This window comes from Primulina tabacum, chromosome 5, assembly GCF_025594145.1.
Source record: "Primulina tabacum isolate GXHZ01 chromosome 5, ASM2559414v2, whole genome shotgun sequence".
NCBI classification, from domain to species: Eukaryota; Viridiplantae; Streptophyta; class Magnoliopsida; order Lamiales; family Gesneriaceae; genus Primulina; species Primulina tabacum.
The window spans coordinates 35,731,223-35,753,285 of NC_134554.1; the positions used below are offsets into that span (position 1 = coordinate 35,731,223).

General features: G+C 38.0%; 1 protein-coding gene across 1 annotated transcript; it reads left to right on the plus strand.

Annotated features, from left to right (window-relative positions):
• Window positions 1–21,926, plus strand: LOC142547483 (G patch domain-containing protein TGH). The gene is made up of 16 exons (XM_075655805.1): window positions 1–265; window positions 650–740; window positions 841–935; window positions 1,393–1,496; window positions 1,630–1,691; window positions 1,777–1,851; window positions 5,648–5,793; window positions 7,255–7,330; window positions 7,417–7,482; window positions 7,589–7,663; window positions 7,846–8,017; window positions 17,672–18,158; window positions 18,308–18,589; window positions 18,664–18,801; window positions 20,579–20,797; window positions 20,904–21,926. Exons 1-16 carry the CDS (start codon window positions 131–133, stop codon window positions 21,648–21,650), a joined length of 2,970 nt encoding a protein of 989 aa, XP_075511920.1. The 5' UTR covers window positions 1–130; the 3' UTR covers window positions 21,651–21,926.
• The last annotated feature ends 137 nt before the right edge of the window (window positions 21,927–22,063 follow it).

Genomic DNA, 22,063 nt, shown 5'->3' on the forward strand with positions numbered 1-22,063 from the left:
ATAATTTGTTTTGCCCCATTGTAAATCGGCTGGGAGCACCATCGCCGGTTCCAGCACTAGCTCAAACTATCAAAACTCAAACCCTCGATTTTCTTAAATTCAAAGTAGCTCCACTCGAATTTTTTCCTAAATGTCGGGAGATGACGAAGATTTCGTGTTCTACGGGACGCCGATTGAGCGCGAAGAGGAAATCAGCAGTCGTAGGAAAAAAGCTGTTGCGGAGGCATCTGGACAGCTGAGAACTCTCCCCCCTTGGAAACAAGAAGTGAGTGTGTTGAATAAATTATTTTTTAATCATCAGAATATTATTCAATTGAATCCAGCTTTTTGGGTTTGGGCTCCTCCCTAACGCCTAACAGAGCAAGTTGTTGCTAGTGCATTGACGAGAAATTGGTTTGAATTATGGATTAGGATCCTCCTCGGAATGAAATCATTATGTTTTTTTTATTGAATGATTCATGAACCGACTAGAATTGCATCTGTTTCTGTGGTGAAAGTTTAATGGCCGTAGTTTTGAAATTTTTAATCATTTACTGAGTAAACTTGTATGTTGATGTCCACACACACTGTTTTCTTGGGGTAGGTTGACTAAATCACTAATACTAATTATTTAATCTCATGATTGGAAGTCTGGTTGGTACATCTTCAGGTTACAGATGAAGAAGGGAGGAGAAGGTTTCATGGAGCATTTACGGGTGGCTATTCTGCTGGTTACTATAATACCGTTGGCTCCAAAGAAGGTGAATGCTGTTATACTCTTTCTTGGATGAATTTGTTACCTCCTAGTGCATATGAAATGTGACACTTGTTGTATCAATTGACCGTTGGTCAAACTCACAGGATGGGCTCCAAAATCATTTACATCATCCCGGAAAAATAGGGCAGAAATCAATCAACAGAGCATTTATAACTTCCTTGACGAGGATGAGAAGGCTGTATGCTCTATCTGTTCTTTTACTTTTTTTAAGCATTTGTACTTGAACGTTATTACTGTTTACTTCAATTGCATCATCCTAATGTAGAGTTTTTTCTATTAGCAGCTGAACTAGGAAGTCATATAGGACTTTTTGTGTATTTTGCTATAGGGCGCTGCGCACTTTAAGAAGGAAGAACGCAATACTTTCCATATATTGTTCATGGACATATAACCGAAAGAAAAGAGATGACGATAGAAATAGATAAGAGAGAGGATGAAAGCAATGCAAGCAAAATAGGGTGTACAGATAAATTGATGGATATTTTAGGAACTAAAGGAGATGAATATAAAGTGATTGTGTGTGAAGAATGAATGAGATGTTTGCATATATACCTCCGAAAAGAAGGGATGCAGTGTCGTTTGTACTTTGTCAATACTTTCTATTTTGTGTAATGTTATTTGATTTACTGTTTCAGGACTTGGAGGGCCGTTCCTTGGGGACATCAATGCAATTTGATACATTTGGATTTACAGCTGCTGAGCTTGCACGTAAACAAGCTGAGAAGGAACAAGAACAGAGGTTTCTAACCTTTTATTTTAAGTGTTTCTTTGCCCACATGAAATCATTTTTGTATTTATTAAACTAGTTGTTTAATCATATAGGACTTTTCAGTCTCATCTTATGTTAAGATCTTTTGTTCAACTCATTGCAGACCCTCAACTATTCCTGGACCTATTCCTGATGATCTAATCATTCCTGCGACAAAATCTATAGGTTTGTTATCAGATGCTAAGTGACAATGATTAAGTTTGCTGCATGTTTTGATTTCATGTGCCTGAATTTTACTCCTGTCAATCAGGTGTCAAATTACTCTTAAGGATGGGATGGCGGCATGGTCGATCCATAAAAAATTCTAGCCAGAATTCGCAGTCTGGTATGCTTTTGCAGCTCATTTTTTATTATTTTCCATCTACAACTGAAAACATGAAAATTTATATATTTTCAGTGCCTTTAATGGCATCTGAGAGTGTTTGGAGATCTAAAATTTGCTTTCATTATGATAATGAGGAGTAAGCTTGTTTTGATTTTTCACCGTTGGTGGCTGCATAAAGATGGTCGTGCCTGATTGGAGCTCATAGAATAACACTTAATTTAATGTTCTTTTTTTTTTCCCCTCGTATTCTTCTCCTCCTTATTCTCGGAAATTGAGTTTTTTTTTTGTTGGCTGTCATGCCTGAAAAATTTACTCAACTTTGTGAATCTTGGGGATACATACTTTTTTTTTGATCGAAAACTAAGATTTTATTATAATAATAATTAAGATTACAAAGCTAGTGGATGAGCGATCCACAAGACACCACAGCAATCAGTAAACTACAATCTCTTTAGTAACAAATAAAGCTCCAATCCCTAACTAGGTCTGATATGAGCAAATGCTGAAACTGTGGTATGTTAATCGTCCAACTCGCTACTCTGAATTTGATATTCTCCCATAATTCCTCCCACGAGTCCTCTTTGTCAGTGAAAATTCTACTGTTGCGCTCCATCCAGGTCGACCAAAAAATACAATGAACAGCGATGTACCAAGAATTCCTAAGGCCCTTCCCCTTGAGAAATCCCGGCTACATTATGCAAAGATTTAGATGACATAAATTACTTCAATTGGTCCTCCATATATGACTTCCCATTTATGGTATAGCTCAGGTTCCAAATCCCCATGAAATTTGTCATAGTGGCCTTTTCCTTAGCATTAAATCCTATGTATTCTTTTTCTCCATAAATGATGGAGAATTAAGTAAGGTTAAAAATTGTTTCCAAAATTAATAGCATATCGAAGAAATGGCAGATCCATATTCAACTAGACTTGCAGTTAGTTTACTGGTATTCATTGATCCCTTGCTGTTTATTTAAACCAGTGTTCTGAATGGCGGTCGAGGCGGCCGGCTAGGCGGGGGCGGTTGCCTGTTAGGCGGCCCTCGACCGCCCCGTCTTTGTCTAAGGCGGTCTCTATAGGCGGTCCGAAGCTATTTGGCCAGCGAGGCAGGCGAGCAGGCAGCCGAAGCGATAAATGAATTGAAAATCCTAATCAACTGTCAAAGTCAAATAATTTTAAAAATCAGTCAAAGTCAATCAATTAAAAAAACCCTAGATATAATAAAAACATTTTTTACTTCCTTTTGTATTTACTTTTGATTTCAAGTGTCTTCTACCATCAGCCACCACTTGTCTCAAACTGTCTCCAGCCGCCGCCCCCATCAGCTACCACCTTAATTATTTTGTTAGTTTGCATTTATTTATTTATTTGTACTTTGTCTAGATTGTATTATATTGTATGAGGTTTTTTATGCATAAATGTTATTTAATTACATATATTACATAAAAAATGATGATTATTTGTAATTACATTGCATGATTGTATATAATTATCTATAAAAAAATTGATAAAAAAAATTCAACCGCCTAGGCGGTGCCTAAGTTGCTGAGTTTACAACTTTGATTGCCATGACACCCTTTCCGATGCCAACCTCTAAGGGGAAGAATGATATTGAGAGACAAATACGACACAAGACCGAGCAGAATAGATATACAAAGAGTCCATTAGATATTAAGTTTTCTGATTTTCGTGAAAGCCCTAAATTTAAGCCATTCTCTAAAAAGAGTAAAGCAATAACAGAATTATCTAATCTCTTTGAATGTGCAACAAAATATTATAATGGCCTTAAATTCATACTTTTATACACATTAACCACTCCCGATTTTTGTTATTGTACACGAATGCCTGGGACTGGGAACCACTTATTCTAGGTGTAAAGGAACTTCAAATCTGAATATGTGGAGTGTTTAGAAAAGGTCATAATTTGAATGGCTTTAGAAGGAAACCTATTGACGTGGTTTAAACATAAATTAAAACTACTTCAACACAAAAGAAATGAGGTACGATAGAAGCAATCATATAACATGCAACTTAACAAAAATGTCGACGTTTTCTCTTAATAATTCGATTGTTTGAGGGGTATAGCCACAAGAACTTTGATGAGGTATGCTTTTTCACTGAGATAGAAAGTTAATTTATTTGTAAAATGTTTTCTGCCATTGTCGGTAAAAAGAATGCGAATGGTGGTTTGAAATAGATTGGTTATGGGTGTATGGAAATTTTTTTGTCACAGAGAATTAAATTTTTCTTTCAACATGAATATTGGTATATCCAACAAATTCTAAGTGATCATCAATGAAAATAATAAACCATTTTTCTCAATTACCCCTGGACACTTTCGATCCAAATTGTCCCTTAATGTTGATGTAAAAAAGATGGAAGGGGTTGTTTCAAAATAATAAAACGATGAAAGGGTTTTGATGGCCTATACAAATTTGCTAAATATACATATTTGTTTGGTTGGTCCCAATACAATGTTTGTCCTAGAAAGAAGAAGCATCTTTATTAATGAACAAATCGGGATGAAATCTTTCAAGTTAGAAATCTGGATGACCCTGGAAATTGTTCCACAACACGACCACATCATTTGACATGATGGGCTAGGAACTTGACAAGTAATTGAGTCTATGAAATAGAGTTCAACGGCGATGGAGAGCCATCGGGAAAGTACAGAACATTGTTTTCCGTAGCAAGGCCAATCATCCTCCAAGGAGTTTGGTCTGGCAATTCAATGTGAGAAAGAAAAAATGTCCTGGAGTCATTCAAATCCCGTGTTAATTGACTACCAGAAAGCAAGTATACTGGAATTTGAAAAATCGATTATATTGATACTTGAAAGATATGACAAATGGGGTTGTTATCAAAACAATTTCTTGAAGATTAATGTCTCCTTCACCCTTTACATCAATGTTGTAAATGGCGGTAGGAGGTGGTAGGGAGGCGGTGACAGCCTACCGCCTCGACAGTGCTTAAGCGATTGATTTTTTTTAATTCTTTATGTAATATATGTAATTAAATGAGGTTTATGCATAAATAAGTTTTATACAATACAATAAAGAAAAAAATTAAAATAAAAATTTATTAGAAATATACAAGAGCTAACCTAGTGGGCTGGTGGAGGCGGCGACGGCGGCAGGCGGTTCATGGCGGCGGCGGGCAGTTCTAGTCAGAAGGAGGCGGGGGTTGTGGGTGAGTGGGCTGGTGGGACTATTATGTTTTGGAAGAGAAAGTGTACAAGTGTATTAATAATTTTTTTTTTAAAATTTTGTTGGCTTTGACCACCTGTCCAGCCCACTTCATCTTGTACCGCCTAAGGCAAAGGCGGCGTGGTCGACGATCGCCATATAGAACAGTGCTCTACATAGAACATAGTACCATCCATGAGTGAGATCCTTGTTATACTGCTACAGCCTTCAAAATTGGAAAACATTTCTTGATCTCTTCATCTTATAAGTTTTCCTGTATCTATTTCAATGACATCGTTTGTTCTCCAACTAATGAAACTTTAAAGTGCTTCTTTGTTAAAATGTTGCACTTACTGTAGCAGTATTGTCTGATGGAGTGGGAAATTTAATCAAAAAATAAGCTGCTTCAAAACTTCCATTTGTATGGGATAAACACAGCATTGATTTTTTCATTATCGGTCATGGTAGCCTTTTTTTGGTGAGTTTTGGGCTTCCACTCAGGTAGTTTTCACTTAGGACTCAACATCTAACATGTATGACTAGAAATTGAATAAAATTTCTGTTAGACATCTGTTAAAGTAGCATTAATCTTGTGTATCATTTTTTTGAAGATGCTCGCAGAGAAGCCAGAAAAGCATTTCTGGCATTTTCTTCAGAGAATGAGGGATTAAAGCTTTCAGGTCAGGTGGATGAAGATGATAGTGGAAGTGTCCCTGATATGCCAGTGGTCAAAGATGATCAGTTCTCTAGCACACCGGTCAGCTTGAGTCCATTGTTTTAAAAAATATCAATCAGATTGAGTTTATGTTTTATCCTATCTAAAAAAGTTTGATTTCTTTTTTCCTGGTACTGAATTCAAGTACACTATTTTTTTAGGAGAAAGTAGTTGCAGAGTTCAAAGGAAAAAGAGGGTTTTAGTGCATCAACTTTTATGAACGTCAGGATTGGGAATACATAAAAAATATCGACCATTACATACTGATTTAGCTTGCTTTTTAAAATTAATATTTTGATTTTTCGGTTTATTCTATTCTATCTAAAGATAAATTGGCTTGTGAAAAGATCGTGATTCTGTTTCTTGGCGTAAATGTAGTTGGGGAAACCTATTCCCATGAAGAAATTTCTGAAAGAATAATTGAAGAAGCAACCAATACGATGGGACAAATGAAGTCATTTTTGTGCTGAGATGCATATGGAATTGCAGTCTAGATTTCTTTCGATATTTATGCATGACATGCGAAAGCTTGATATCACTAGAGTCTGCCCCATTTATAAGAGTGAAGTTTTCTAGTTTGCGGAATCAATTTTGTTTCCTTGAAGCATGTGGCCATGGAAGAAGTTGTAGGAGCTACACCATCACTTTTTAGATATGCACCAAATAGAAGTATGTACTGTAGCTCACAACCCAAAGTTTTGGGTTCTTGCTCGGTTCTATAAGTTGCTTTATATATTCTAGTATCTTCCCTCACAGCTATAATTTTGTCGACATGCTCTGTTGTTGACAGAGTTCACCAAAGGCTACTTTTCCCTGAGACGAGTCTCTTTTAGATTTCAAGGATAGACAAGAGAACCTTCACAAAACAGGGAAGAAAATAGAAATAAGAGGTGAAATCGGAAAAAAGTTGAAAGAAGGGATTAAGATGATTTTGCAGGTGTTATTCTCCAGTTATTATATAGAGATAGGAAGAGCTAATGGAATATCAGTGTAGGTTCACGTTTGCATTATAGCATGTGATAAAGTTTGCACTGAGTGTTAGGTGGTTGGACAATACTTCAGGCTCAACATTGGTCATCATCATTCAGATTTGGGCAAATGTATATACTGTTTGGGCTGTCGTTCTTTTTTTTTGGGTGGGGTGTTTGTGGACAAAAGTATATCAAATTTATTCAGTAAAATTCTTGTCTGTGCTTACATGCTCTGGCACTGTCCCGCTCTTGGTTGACATTAAACTTATGATCTTGCAAATTCAATTTCAACATTTGATTCTGTACTTTGTGGTTTCTAGTGGAAATCTCCTTATTTTCCACTGGTGGAAGATGATGGGGATAACTGGTTCATGTTGGGGATACTTTGAGAGAGATAAGTGCTTAGTTTTAAGCATTAATGGTGGTGACTTTTCGCTTCGTGATTCAAGTAGAATAGGTGGATGTATGTAGTCAATGTTTCAATGTTGCAACTGCTGCCTCAGATATGTTAACTAGGAGTTTCTTTTTTCAGGTGTATGTTATAAACCCCAAGCAGGATATGTATGGCTTAGGCTATGACCCATTCAAGCAAGCTCCTGAGTTCAGAGGTATGTTGATGCTAAAATAATATTCTTCTCAACATACATTTTTGTGTTCCCCCTGGAGGGTAATTTTTTTTTCTTTTTTGGTTTAGAAAAGAAAAGGCTACGGAATTCTGGTAAATTTGAGATGGACCAACAGAGACCTCTTTCCATGAAACGTAAGCTCTTTCACTGGAAATATATTTTTGTCGCACTCCAGCACCGAGTTTTGCAAAATTCTGTTGTATAGGCACCCTCTAAAGATTTGCTTCAATGAATCACCAGGTAAAGCTGCTCCTGGTTTTGGCATTGGTGCTCTCGAAGATTTAGATGCAGAAGACGAGGATATATATGATTCAGGTTAGTGGTTGTTTCTAGTTGTTCTTTATATCCAACTAGAATGGGCAGATTACCTACTGAATTCGGGCTATGGACAGACTATTGGGTATGAGTCTCTACGTATTGTTTGCGGTTTGTTCAAAACTTTGTGCTTTCTCCATTTAAGGGCTATCACTTATTCATGCATCTATTCTGTTGAACAGTTTATGATTTTGAAGATACCTATGTGCAAGAAATAGAAGAGCCTTCAAGAAGCCTGAATGTGGATAATTTGAAGATTGTAGATACAAAGAAACTGAAAATTTTAGATAAGAAGGAAACTGACGTTCTTCCTGGTTTTAAGGTTGCATCAGAGTCTGACGTCCAACCAGAGAGGTATTTTTAATGAGAACTTATACTGAACTCATAGATTTTTAGATCTTGTGAGGAACTCGATCGAGGGTGTCAAATAAGAATCTCCATTTACGTCAAGTCGTCTACAGTTGCTCTTATGCTAATAATCATCACACTTTTATTGAGCATGACAAGGTGAATGTTAAATTGTAATGTAAAATCAGATAGATTCTACCAGAACAAGTTGGACCAACTCGAGTTTCGCAATCATTTGTGAAGCTGTTGGTTATTTTTTTCTCATTATACCGCTTTGCAATCTTGGAATAAATGCACAAAAACAGCTCATCAGTTGGAAATTTGCAGTAGATTTCTGGACAATGTATAAAATCCCCATAACTTACTGACTCATTTTTTCAAAAATCATTTAAGACATAACTTACTGACTCATTTTTTCTAAAATCATTTAAGACATCCTTTCCAAGTACAGGATGTTCAAAGGTTTAAAGAGGAAAACATACATTCGTGCTGGCCCAAAGGATTTTTCTCAGAGCCGCAGCAACACTGAAAAACAATGATCTGCTATTAACTTTTTGTGTGGTTAGGAATGAACCTATGTAAGTGTAGAAAAATAGGGGAACGAGAGAATGAAGGAAGAATAATTCCTTTATTTTCCCTATATTGAGTTTCACAAATTGATACAACTTAAATAGGCAATATACATAAAATCATATCCAACATAAAATCATATCCCACTAAATCTGTAAAATATATTCTATTTTTTCAAACTTATTCTAAAAAATAAACTCTTAATATTAAGAAAGCTTTCCGATCTTATCAACAATAAGATTTGTCATGAAGATACTGTGTTTACAGATCAGAAGTTCCTATATGCAGTGAATTTAGAAATTACTAGTGCTCTGTGTTTTCAATCACCCGGTTCAGAGATGGATGGCTTCATCCAGCTGTGACGGGATTGACTGCAAAGTTAACATCTTCTTGTCTTTAAAGAACCTGATAATAAACTCTCTTTTTTTTTATAGAAAACTAAATTTATTATGATAATATAATGTTACACCATTTGCGCGGATAAGTAATCCACAACCACATTACAAGAAGTCTACTTAAACCCAACACTATGTGACCTCATCACTTTAACCTCATTAAGCCCAAACTCTATGACATCGAAGTGTAAATATCACAAGCAAACAAATTTCCAGTCCCTAACTATTTCCGAGATCCCTAAATGACTATACTCTTTCAAATTTGTTGTCCAAGCTGCAATCCGGAATTTCATTTTGTCCCATACTTGATCGACGGAGTCCGCAACATCCTCAAATATTCTTCTGTTCCTTTCCAACCATAGGGACCAAAATATGTAATGAATTATAAAATACCAGAAGTTGCCAAGCTTTTTGTGTATGTGACACTCGAAGTCCGAACATAATAGATCTCTTGCTTGTCTCGGAGTGACCCATTGAAAGCCCAGCTCTTGTAAAACTCTGGACCAAATACCCGTAGAAAATGAGCAATGCAAAATCAAATGATCCTGATTCTCCTCATTATTTCGGCATAAGCAACACCACTGCGGGCTCAGAAGACAATTCTTCCACCTTCTTTGCACTGAATCGCATGTTGGAAGCTTCCCCAAGGCCACGATCCACGAGAAAATCTTAATCTTTTGTGGGACTTGTATTTTCCAGATATTATTAAGACAACCGATTGAGTGGAAATCGGAAAGAGGGAAGAAAGAATTATAAAAGGAACTAACAGAAAACAACCTGAAGGATCTCTCAACCAGACTCTATAATCCTCAATTCCCATCTGCAATCTGACACTCTGTAATACCCCCAACAAATTGGTGAAATCCCCCAACTCACCCTCATTAAGATCTCTTCTAAATCTCACGTCCCAAATGATAGAAGAACTACCCCCACTATGGACAACTTCTATGAAATGACTGATAGGTTTATTGACAGAAATTGAAATACGAAACAATGAAGGAAATCTAATTCTAAATGAGATATCTCCCTCCCAAATATCCTCCCAAAAACGAACGAGATTACCCTGCTTAGGCACTACCCTAATAAGTTGATGGAAAGCCTGGTAAGACCGAGAAATGAACTTCCAAGGGCTTCTGAATGTCACTTTCTCCGCCAACCCCAAATCCCATCCATTTTCCTGTATCCCGTAGATGCTCTTGATAATTTTCTTCCACATCGACCCCCTTTCCACCGACCCTCTCCACCACCATTTCCCAAGTAGAGCCTTATTTCTGAGACATATATCCCCCAATCCTAAACCGCCTTTATCCTTTGGTTTACACACTTGCTTCCATCCGACAACATGGCAATGTTTTTCCCCGTCATCACCATCCCACAAGAAGTCCCTCATCATTTTCTCCATCATTGCAGCCACCTTAATTGGAACCTTGAAAAGTGACATGAAGTAAGATGGCATTGCACAAAGCACTGCTTTAATCAGAATCAGTCGGCCGTCTCTCGATAAGAAAGATTTTTTCCAACTTGCTAATTTCTTTGACATTTTGGAGAGAACAGGTTCCCAGAATTCCATTTTTGTTGGATTACTTCCCAATGGTACTCTTAGATACTTGATAGGCCAACTCTACTTTTTGCACCCAAAAGCTATCGCCAAATCATTGACTTCCTGGTCCAAGCAATTCAATCCCAACACCACACTTTTTCCCAAATTAACTTTCAACCCAGAAATTCTGCCAAACAGATTGAATATGTCCAGTAATGCTAACACATCGTTTCTTGATTTTGCGAAGAACAAAGTATCATCAGCAAATTGTAAATGCGAAATTTCGAGTTTATCTTTCCCTACTTCAGGCCCCCTTAATTCATTATCTGCCCTTGACTTGTTGACCATCCTCCCCAACCCATCGACAACTAGATTGAATAGAAACGGTGATAACGGATCCCCTTGTCTTAAGCCTCTATCCCCTTTGATTTTTCCACACGGTCTTCCATTAATGAAGATTGAAAACGATACATTAGAAACACATCCCCTTATCCACATTCTCCATCTGTCCCTAAAGCCTTTCATTCGAAGCACGTAGTCTAGAAATCGCAAATCAACGTTATCATAAACTTTTCCAAATCTATTTTAAGCACCCAACCCTTCTTTTTCTTGCGACGATATTCTTCCACAATTTCATTTGCTATGAGGCAACAATCCAATATCTGTCTTCCTTTAATAAAAAGGCGCATTGATTCTCCGCAACGGTGTAACGCAAGAATTTTTTCAACCTATTTGTCAACACTTTAGCCAATATCTTATACAAACTCGTAGTCAAACTGATTGGTCTAAAGTCGCTGATTTTTCTCGCATCGATTTTCTTAGGGATAAGACAGATGTAAGTCTCATTAGTAATTCCAATCCCATCTTTGAAAAATTCAGCAAACACTTTCAACAAATCCACTTTCACCGTATCCCAATTACTTTGAAAGAAAGCCATTGTGAACCCATCTGGCCCTGGAGCTTTTGAACCATCACTGTCATAAACCGCATGTTTAATCTCCTCTTCGTCGAATGGTTTCTCCAATTCCTCTGCCTTAACATTCTGTATTGGACACCAATTCAAACCATTAAGACCTGTTTCTACATCCTCAAAAATCCCTCCATCACCTTCCGATTTCCTAAACAAGTACCCATAGAACTTGAGAATTTCCTGTTAGATTTGTTTTTCGTCAGTGACCACTCTTCCGTCCTCTAATTCCACTTTGTCAATCAATGATCTGTTCCTTCTGTGAGTTAGTAATGAGTGGAAGAATTTTGAGTTTTGGTCCCCTTCTTTGAGCCACTTGACTTTGGATTTGGAAATTTTTGAAAGATAAGGTTTCCAGCTCACACCTCAAATCCTTTCTTTCTCGATTTAGCGCATCCGACCAAAAGCCTCCTGCCTCGATCCCATCCAACTGCTTAATCTTATTGCTCAACTCTTGGAATTTTACACCCACATCTCCAAACACTTCTTTATTCCAAATAGAAACTTTTTTTTTGGTATACCTCAATTTTTGCATGAATCTGTACCCTTCCCATCCCTGGAATTCCCCGTCCGTCCACCATGTTCTCACTTGTTCTCTGAAATTTCGATGTGACAACCATGCATTTTCAAATCTAAAGGGAGTGGGGCCCCATTTTAGCTCAGTTGTATCAAGCAAGATTGGGCAATGATCCGATGTAATTCTTGGTAACACCGTTTTGTCTAAGTGTCAGAAATAAATTACTCCAGCCCCCCGAGAAAAAGAATCTATCCAAATGACAACAAATCGGCACAGCTCTAAAATTTGACCACGTGAACTTGGCATTCAGAAGTGGGGGGTCATGGAGCTCCAACTCTTCTACCAAACCATCGAAACAGGACATGCTTGTATTTAATGATTGACTATTCATTTTTCCCGCAAATTCCTTACCACATTAAAGTCCCTTCCTAGACACCAATTTGTCCCACAAAGCGTTTTCAATCCCGCTAATTCGTCCCAAAACAATTCTCTCATTCTCGGTCTAACTGGTCCGTAAATGGCTGAGAACCACCAAATGTTCCCATCATTCATATTAATTTCAATTGACACCGACAATTCCCCAATCAAGTTATTAGTGACTATAACCCCAGGGGGATCCCCCACATGACAAGAATCCCCCCTGAACTTCCGACCGAAGGCAAACACACCCAATCAACAAATCTTGACTTCCACACGCTGGCAACAAATTTTTTATCCACCTTTTCTCGTTTTGTTTCCAAAAGAACCACAATGTCCGGTTTTGCTTGACGAATAACTGTCTTAACCAACTGTCTTCTTCTCACTGCCCCTCCACCTCTTATATTCCAAGAGAATAATTTCATTTGAACACGCTGCATCCCTTCAAATTAGAGCCTCGCTCATAATTTATGCCACTCTTTATCCTAAGCAATTCCTTCTTTAAAAGATCATTCGACAGCTGATCCCCTTTTGGACATTTGTCATCTCTATCATAACCATCCACCTCACTAACCTTACAAAGAATTTTCTCCACCACTGCCCCTGTAGTTATATCTCTGTTGTTACTCGGCTTTCCATCAACCCATCCTTTCCCCCCTCCTAATAGACCACTAGACAAACCCAAAGCTGAAAAGGATGATGGAAGAATGGATTGTAGCGAGAAAGAATGGAAGATTGAATATCTTTAAATACCTGTCCCACATTAGGTTTCGAATTTTCTGGCAGAGGAGGACTCAAGTTGTTTACGTTCGCCGATGAGAACAGCCCTTCCAAGTTTACTGGTTCATCTACAGCTGTATCAGAATCTTCGTAGCTGACTGAACCGTTGCTTTCGGATTCTGAATAATCAAACTTCGCGTCTTGCAATTCATCTTGTAATCGTCAGTGTCCAACTCCTCTAGGTCTTCCGAGTGGACATCCTTGATATTCCTGTGTAACCCCCTGATATTGATGTTTGTTATTGACGTCCCCCACAGGACTTGTGCTTCCTTTCCGGTCTCATCACCTTTCATTTTACTTCTTCTGCAGTATGTTTTCCAAAATTTGTTCTCTTTTGTGCCAGTTCTCTCGAATTCAATCGTGGCGCCCTGGGCATCATCCTGCTTGTTATTCATGGAATCAATAGAAGATCTTCTGAATTTTGTTGCGTTTTTTGGATCGATTTCCTGTGAGTGAATCATGGACTCTGAGTTTGTTCCTAAATTTTTTTGGTTGCTCATTTGATTTCTCGGACCCGCTTTTCTCTACCAACTTCTCTCCTGAGCTTTCTGATCCACCTCGTCCTCTTAAGTCTTCCTTGTTTGCGTCTTGGCCATGTGGTTCCTCCTGTATTGCCTTTCCATTAACATGCCTGCCTATGGATTCCTCCTTCGCTGACAGTGTCCTATAAATGTTATTGTTACCCCAACTCGCCAAGATTTTCTTCCCATTCACTACAACTTGAGCGTAGGTCTGCCTTTCATACTGCTCATACCCCTTAGGATCAAAGGATTCAACCCTAATTCTGATCTCTGTATTCCTTCCTTCCAGTGGAATTTCCATCTTTGTTTTTATAAAACCTCGTTCAGTTCCCTTCACCTTAATCTTCGCTGCCCCGAGTACTCGGAAATGAAGAGTGTCAGCGCTAATGGCCAACAATCCTCCGCAATGATCGCCAATTGCTTTAAATGTAGCCGGTGACCATACGGTAGTCCACTAATCCATATCCAACTATTACAACAGCTTTCTATCGACTCCATCGTATTGATTTCTTGTGACCACCCTTCAAATTCAAGAGTCACACCGAAATCAAAAAATCCTTTTTTCAAATTAACATAGAAGGAGAACTCTGTCCCATCAGAAGGCCACCATAAGGCTTTATTGGCTTGAAACGGAAATAACTCAATTTTCCGGTTTGTTTCTTTTCCAAGCACTCTTTCGATCAGCTCCCATGAAGAGTTAACTCTACCTCTGGTGACAATGATTGATTCATTCCATGTCTTCTTCAGTCTCACTTTGTCACGATCTCCCGAAGATCTTGTCGTCCCACTGTTGCAATTCATCCCCAAATCACTCTCTTTCTGCTGATTTATCTTAGGCTTCACCTGGGCAATTCCTTGAGCACGATTAAGAAGTGTATTCCTTCTCTGGTAATTCCTGTCAAAAGCTTATCCAATGCATTTAATATTTTAATCCACCCCTCTGATTTGAACCCACTTGGTACAATTGTAGTGTGTCTTCTTCCCTGCTTATTATATTTGGACAGCTCTATAAATCTTCCACGTTTATTGTCGAAAATCTGGGTTGTAAAGACTGCGTTCCTTCCTCTATATACAGATGGAAATCCGAGCCTGATCGGTTCGAGTCAAGATAATGTTTAAACCTAAGGCAGATCCAGCGCGCCTCTTCGTAATCGAAGTCCAACATGTAGCTTGTTTTCCTGGTTCTCTCAGACCACCAAATCGACCGACCCACAATCCCTACCCTCAAGGAGAATATTTTATACTCAATCTTAACCGTTTCTTCCCAGATTCCTAGCTTTGGACCAGGTAGATCATACCGCCGGTTCCCAATGAAGCTCGACTCCATGTCAGTACCGTAGCTAATAATCTAAGACGCCTGAAGACGATAAGCAGTACTATATGTTTCTTAAACCAGCCAGATGCTTGAATCTTAATCTTGTCCCAACAATCTTCAAACGACTATTCTAGATAGTCAAAATTCCTTCTATTCCGCTACAGCCAAATTGACCAACAAATATAATGAACTACCACTGTCCAAAAAATTCTACCCCTCCTGCCAAGTTGACGTTCAAGATCTGCACCAAAAAGTTCGTGCAAAGATCTTTGAACTGTCCATACCAAACCCATCTCCTTCAAAGCTCCGAACCAAAGACAGCTCGTGAAAAGACAGTCAATAAGTATGTGGTCTTGAGTCACCACCTCTTTCCGACATACTGGACACCAATTTGGACAAAGAGCACAAGTAGGCCATCTCTTTTGCATCATCTCACAAGTTGGCAGCTTACCTAGTACCACAATCCACGAGAATACTTGAACCTTTGGTAGGAACGGTGCTTTCTAAATAACACGAAAGAGAGAAAAGAAAGGAAAGCCGTTGATTGGAAAGGACTCACAGAAAGATTTAATTGAAAATAACCCTGAAGGATCCCCGTCCCAAACCTTAGTATCTTCACCCCTTCAACTAACCTGACACTCTCTAAAGGCCTAGCAAAGAGCTCAACTCATTCACTTCCTCATCCCTCAAGTCCTTACAAAAAAATGCAAATCGCAGGATATAAAAGAAGAAAAAGAAGAATCATCCGACTGAATAAAATGAGAAATTGGCTTATTGTGAACCGATGAAATCTGAAATAAAGAAGGATAAAGATCTTTAAAAGACAAATTCCCCTACCACCAATCCTCCCAAAATCTGATATTGTTACCCCATTTAACCACTGCCTTAACCGGTGAAAAGCCGGATAAGTTCTAGAAATAAACTTTCATGGGCTTCTAAATATAACATTCGCTTATTTGCGCTTTAAGTGAACGTAACGGAAAAAACAGTTTTTTTTTTGTTTTAAAATATCTAACATATGAGAAATCGCCCACCGAAAGTTTGATTTCTCCTCTATTTACTAAAAAATAGAGTAGGAGGAACCCTAATATCTTGTTGCCTCTGCCCCACGTCGCATATGCGCAAGATTGCCTTTGCCCTCACATTTTAATATCCGATACTTGGAATACGAAAACGATGATGGTTTTAATATTTGATATCTCATGTTTTATATTTTTAAAATAAATTGATTTTATCTTTATCTTTTTAGAATATTTAATTTATTGCGCATTACTTCCGTCTAGCGTGCACTTCGCCTTGCGCTTTAAACTCCAGGACACCTGAGCGCTTTAATGCTCCTTGCGCTTTTGACAACTATGTTTCTTGCTAAGCCCGCATCCCAACCATTATTTTGTAACACGTATTTGCTCACTATAACCTTCTTCCATAACGGTGCATCCTTGACAGAACACTTCCACCACCATTTCCCCAAAAGAGGTCTTATTCCTCAAAAACAACTCTTTTAATCGCATCATGTGAAAAAGGTATCTCCAATTCTAATCCAGGCTCACCATCAATAGGGTACTAGTCCACTCATTCTATCCCCCAACCCTATACATCATGTTTACTTTATAAATTTCTGAAGAACTCTACTATGATAGACTCAATCTGCTCACCATCTGGGGTTACTGAACCATCGGCCAGCTCCAATTTATTGATAGATGAACTGGTCCTACGATGATTTAATAGGGAATGAAAAAATTGTGTTATATCCCCTTCCCTCAACCATTTTACTTTCGCCTTTACTTTCGCCTTTTGATTATCTATCTGGTTCCTTCGACACAACAGCTCTTCTAGTTCTATTTGATTTCCATTCTCTCAATTGCTAACTCATATGACCCATGACCTTCATTCTCTTGCTCATCCAACTGTCGAATTTTATTTTCTAACTCCGCATATCTCATTCCTATGTTCCCTAAACCTCGTCATTCCATTTTATGATATCAGTTTTTATAACTTTAAGTTTCCTCATAAATTTATGCCTCTCCCAACCCTGAAGATCTAGATTGTTCCACCAAGATGAAAATGATTATGATTCAACCGCACATTCTCAAATCTAAATGGTGACGGACTCCACTTTGCCTTTGAGGTATCTAAAATAACTGGAAAATAATCTTGAGGTAATTCTGGGTAAGACTTTTTGTCTGTGAAAAAATATCCATAATTCTGGGTAAGACTTTTTATCAATGGAAAAATATCCATCCACCCCTCCTAAAAACAAGAATCTGTCTAGCCTACAACAAATAAGTGAAGCCCTCAAATTCGACCAAGTATGCTTTGCATTCAAAAGAGGTGGATCTCGCAGCTCCAATTCTCTAACCAACGAATCAAAACACTTCCTACTGGTTTGCTATTAGTGCTGCGGTACTGTAGAAGAGGCCCAATTGATTTGAAAAAAAATTGACATGAATACTTTTTGGTATTGAGAACTCTATTACTCATCATGGATGACTTCACTTTTTTGGTTTAGTGTTAGGGGTCACTCTGTTTGCAGAAATTTATGTATTAGTATTGATGATGCAATTTATGTTTTAGTATTGATGATGCATTCCAATTTATGGTTTATGGTCTGTGCACAATATGTTTTTGATGTATGCAGATTTGAGCCTCCAGAAATTCCAAAGAATTTTCTTCTCCCCCACAAGTTTCCTGCTGCTCTTGGACATGATGACAAGATTGCTAAGTTCTCCCCTCCTGAGGTTCCTCCTCCGCAAGATAACAATCTTAAGGTCTTGATCGAAGGGATGGCAACTTTAGTAGCCCGTTGTGGCAAATTATTTGAGGATCTCTCCAGGGAGAAGAATCAATCGAACCCATTGTTTGCCTTTCTTAGTGGAGGAAATGGCTTTGACTTTTATTCTAGGAAGCTGTGGGAACAGCACCAGAAGCTTGCTGAAAAATCCAAACTAGGGGAATGGAAAATGTTCAAGGATGCAGAGAAGCTAACGGCCGAAAGGCGAGGGAAAATTCTGGGTGAAAAAGCTCTAGAGAGAAGGTCAAATGATTCAAGTTCTATCGTTGCTTCTGCTGGTTCCGTTAATTTCCAATTTAAACTTTCAGATACATTCACCAAACCTTCATCACTTGTGAGTAGCTGAATGGTTGCACTAATCTGTTTGAACTTTTACACTGAATATTTTTTAAGAATTGTTGATTACTTATCATGAATGAATTTTTAAACAACATAAGTTATCAATTAAGCAGCATTGAGTAAGTGTTCGAGTTTCTTTCACAGGATGAAGATCAAAGCAGAAAACCTTTTAGTGATGATCCTGCAAAGCAAATAAGATTTGAACAGTTCCTGAAGGAGAAGTATGAAGGAGGTCTTCGTGCTAAAGATTTTGGTGGATCCAGTAAAATGTCTGAAGCTGTTCGTGCTCGTGAAAAATTAGAATTTGAAACTGCAGCTGAAGCCATGGAGAAAGGAAAGTCTGGAAAAGAAAGCCAGGCAACTAGTCAGTTACTTTCAGATTTGTCTGCCTCTACAGGGCTACAGTTTACTTCTGGTGGAGTGCAGGTATATTTAACACAATGTGCGTTTTGTAATATTTAAATTGTGGGTCCTGGTAGTTATTTTACATGGTTGTCTAGGGTGTAAAAAGTGATAAAACTCATCGAGATGGAGAGTTGATAACCAAATCAATGTATCCAAAGAGGGAAGAGTTTCAATGGAGACCTGCACCAATTCTTTGCAAGCGCTTTGATTTAATTGATCCTTACATGGGAAAGGTAGCGTATGCAAATTTTTTCTACCCAACGTTTTTGTTATCCTAGAGTCAGTTTTTCCTTTCATAGGTGGTGTGATGTTGAATGATTACTTCTTTTTCTCATTAATAGTTTGGATGTCTGCTCTTTTTTTCTCTCCACCAGCTGTTTTGGACTAGTTTAGCTGTCATGGTACTGGCCATGTTGTGAATCCTTCCGCCACTGATCACACCAATGTGTTTGCTTTAATTTGCTGCCAAAGAGTCATATATTTAGAGGGATAGAATGAATACCTAACCGTCTTGGGTATGAAACATGCATTAACACGCCATTGGGGGCTTAGACACCTGCTTAATTCACTTGGTATCTGGCACCTCAAATTTCAAAATACTCTTAGAATATCCGAAAATATTGTCATTGCCGAATACATGGCTGTCAACACACAAAAGCATTATTTTCTGAAAGTTGTTTTACAGCCATAATAATTTATTAAGTCTAAACAATATTTGTAAAAATGTCTCCAGAGTGTGCGTGGCATTTAACTTGGGTTGTCTACTGACTGGAATAGAATAGCCAGTTCTCTATTTCATCTTGCCTACTGATAAAGTATATTAGTGAATAGTATGCTTAATTTATAGATGTGGAATCATATATTAATTTTGAATAGAGATGGAGAGATTAGTTAGGTATTAAAAACATAATCTTTATTAGGAATAAATCCTACATTTTTAAGAGTACAGCTCATTTTAGGGATTTATAATCTAGTAATAATCAAGAATTTTCCTGAATGCAGAATTCTTATATAAGTTGAACTTGTTTCCTAATTGTCCATGGAAATCAGATTCTGCATGTCCTATGTGAGTCACTTATCAAAGTTGTTCATATTGTTCGTCTTATTCCAGAGTGCATATGGTCTTGTTCAGCTCGAACAGTCTTGTTATGACTCAAGTTAGTTCTGACCATCTTTACACTATATTCTCATTGTTATGAGGCCGCCCCTCTCTGGTTGACTTCCCTGACTTTTCGATATGTCAGATTATTTGCTAAAAGTTTTTCCGAGCTTCCAACTTCTCTGAAACTTTAAATTGTTTTGGAGTTTTCCCCACTGCTCGACACACAGCTGCTAAGCCTGGGCTATATTTAGGATTTTCCGGGCACAGTGCCACAAAAATTTGCCCATACAAAATGTAGCGAAATTGACGATTACTCATATGATGTCAAGTTTGAGCGTTCAATGATATCAAGTTTGAGCGTTGATCAAGTAAATTTTTTCCTTCTCACTTCAGACCATTCCTGTTCTTATAGTCTTTCCAATGATCCATATTTGGCTTCTAATATGTTATATTAAAGCAGTAGACTATGCTTAGATCTCGATAAATGCGAATAATATCTCAAATCTTTATCAGAGGCAGTTGTTTCAGTGAGTGGACTGTGTTCATTATCATATTACTGGACTAATAATAACAAACATAAATCAAAAAAGAAAATGGGAAATTTTGAATTAAAATATGATGGTTCTCAATTTATGGTTGCGTATGAATGTGACATGTGAATTAAAAAATAATGCTGGAAGATATCTTCTTCTCGATTCATCACCATCTTTATAAGGAAACACGTACCTGGCTTGAACAATAGTTTAGTTTTCAGATTCTCTTCCAGTTTCATCCAATTCTGGTGCAGAGCTGTGCACAATCTCCTCTTTGTCGTTATAGAGCTTTTATCATCTCCAATTTTTTTATTTTTATATTTGATGACCCGCTAAAGTGCGAACATTGATATGTATGAGTTATGACAATTACAGCCACCCCCTGCTCCACGTATGAGGAGCAAAATGGACACACTCATTGTCATACCGGATTTCATTAAAACAGTGACTGTGGAAGAACATGTTGCCGCAGACCCAGTGCCATCTTTAGTTCCTCAAGATTCCTGTGGAACGCGAGACCGAGAAACAATGGAGATGGAAGTTGAGAATGAAGTGGAAGTTGAAAATGTTGAGAGGCCCGTTGATCTATATAAGGTACATTTAGAGCTTCTGTTTAAATTTTTTTGTTAATTGATTTGCAGATGACTCATTTGATTATATTGCTACTGGGGTTGTAATGTCAATGTTCATCCTTTTGTAGGCGATATTTTCTGATGATTCGGATGACGAGGTGGAAAATACCATTGCCAACAACGTGGAAGACACGAAAAAGATTACTGAAGCTGCAAGCACATCTCTGAATCATTTAATTGCAGGAGACTTCTTAGAGTCGTTGGGGAAAGAACTAGGCTTAGAGGTTCCTCCTGATTTACCTCAATTAGTGACTAAAGCCAGTACTAGACCTGTTGAGAAGAAAAATGTTAATGCGGTGAACCAGAATGTGGATTGGTATTTTCCAACAGCAGAAAAAATAAGTTCAGATTTACCAAATGCCATAAAAAGTTTGGCAGGTACAAATACTACAGAGAATAAAGATAGAGATGGACGTTTTCCGGGAGATGTGAGTAAAGAAAGTGGACTTGAAGATATTTCTTCCAAAGAAAGGACTCCGAATATTCTGAGATCGCAGCATACCAGTCTGGGCGGCAGCAGCAGCAGCTTATCAGAAGACGAAAAGAGCAGAAAACACTCGAGAGGTAGTCGAAGGCATAGAAATAGCAGAAGCAGGAGTCCAGATACTGATGCATCTGATACATCTCGTGATTTAGACCGATATCGCTCAAGTTCAAAAAAGAAAAATAAAGGATCAACCCGGGAAAATAGTGGCAACCGAAAGCGTTCAAAGGACCACAAACACAGAAGAAATGATTCACCAGGTAGATCTCATCGAAGTTCTAGAAAAGAGCATGATGATCGTAGAAGGAAGAAGCATAAATATAATGAATGAAAAGAGTTTGTTTGGTAAACTTTCAAATCCGTCAGGCGAACCATACAGATAGAAAAACTGCTTGATTCGTATGTTGGTTGTAGTACACATTGCCGAATTAGTAGCTAGCTATTCAACAATAAGTTTTGAGCAGTTGCAGCTAATTTTATGATTGAATTTGCCTTGTATCTATTGGTTGTGTCTGGAGCGATAGCTTTACATAAAATAGCCTCAGTCGAATGCAGAGTGGCATCTGTATAGTGTTCGCCTACCACGAATCCGTTGGTAGAATTGTTCGTGCCGCGTCCATACCTGACCAGTTGATCGGTATATGTTTGCAGGAAAAAACTTTGGTATCTAAATGTAAAAGATTGACGAATTTCCAGATGTTGAAATGCCAATTATGAGAGTTTATGCAAAATACATTTTCACAA

Excerpts from the sequence above, each read along its gene's own strand:
- LOC142547483 (XM_075655805.1), top strand. The coding sequence starts at position 131 with ATGTCGGGAGATGACGAAGATTTCGTGTTCTACGGGACGCCGATTGAG. Across the intron at positions 7,331-7,416 it reads GCAAGCTCCTGAGTTCAGAG|AAAAGAAAAGGCTACGGAAT; the intron begins GTATGTTGATGC and ends TTTTTGGTTTAG. Across the intron at positions 7,664-7,845 it reads CGAGGATATATATGATTCAG|TTTATGATTTTGAAGATACC; the intron begins GTTAGTGGTTGT and ends TCTGTTGAACAG.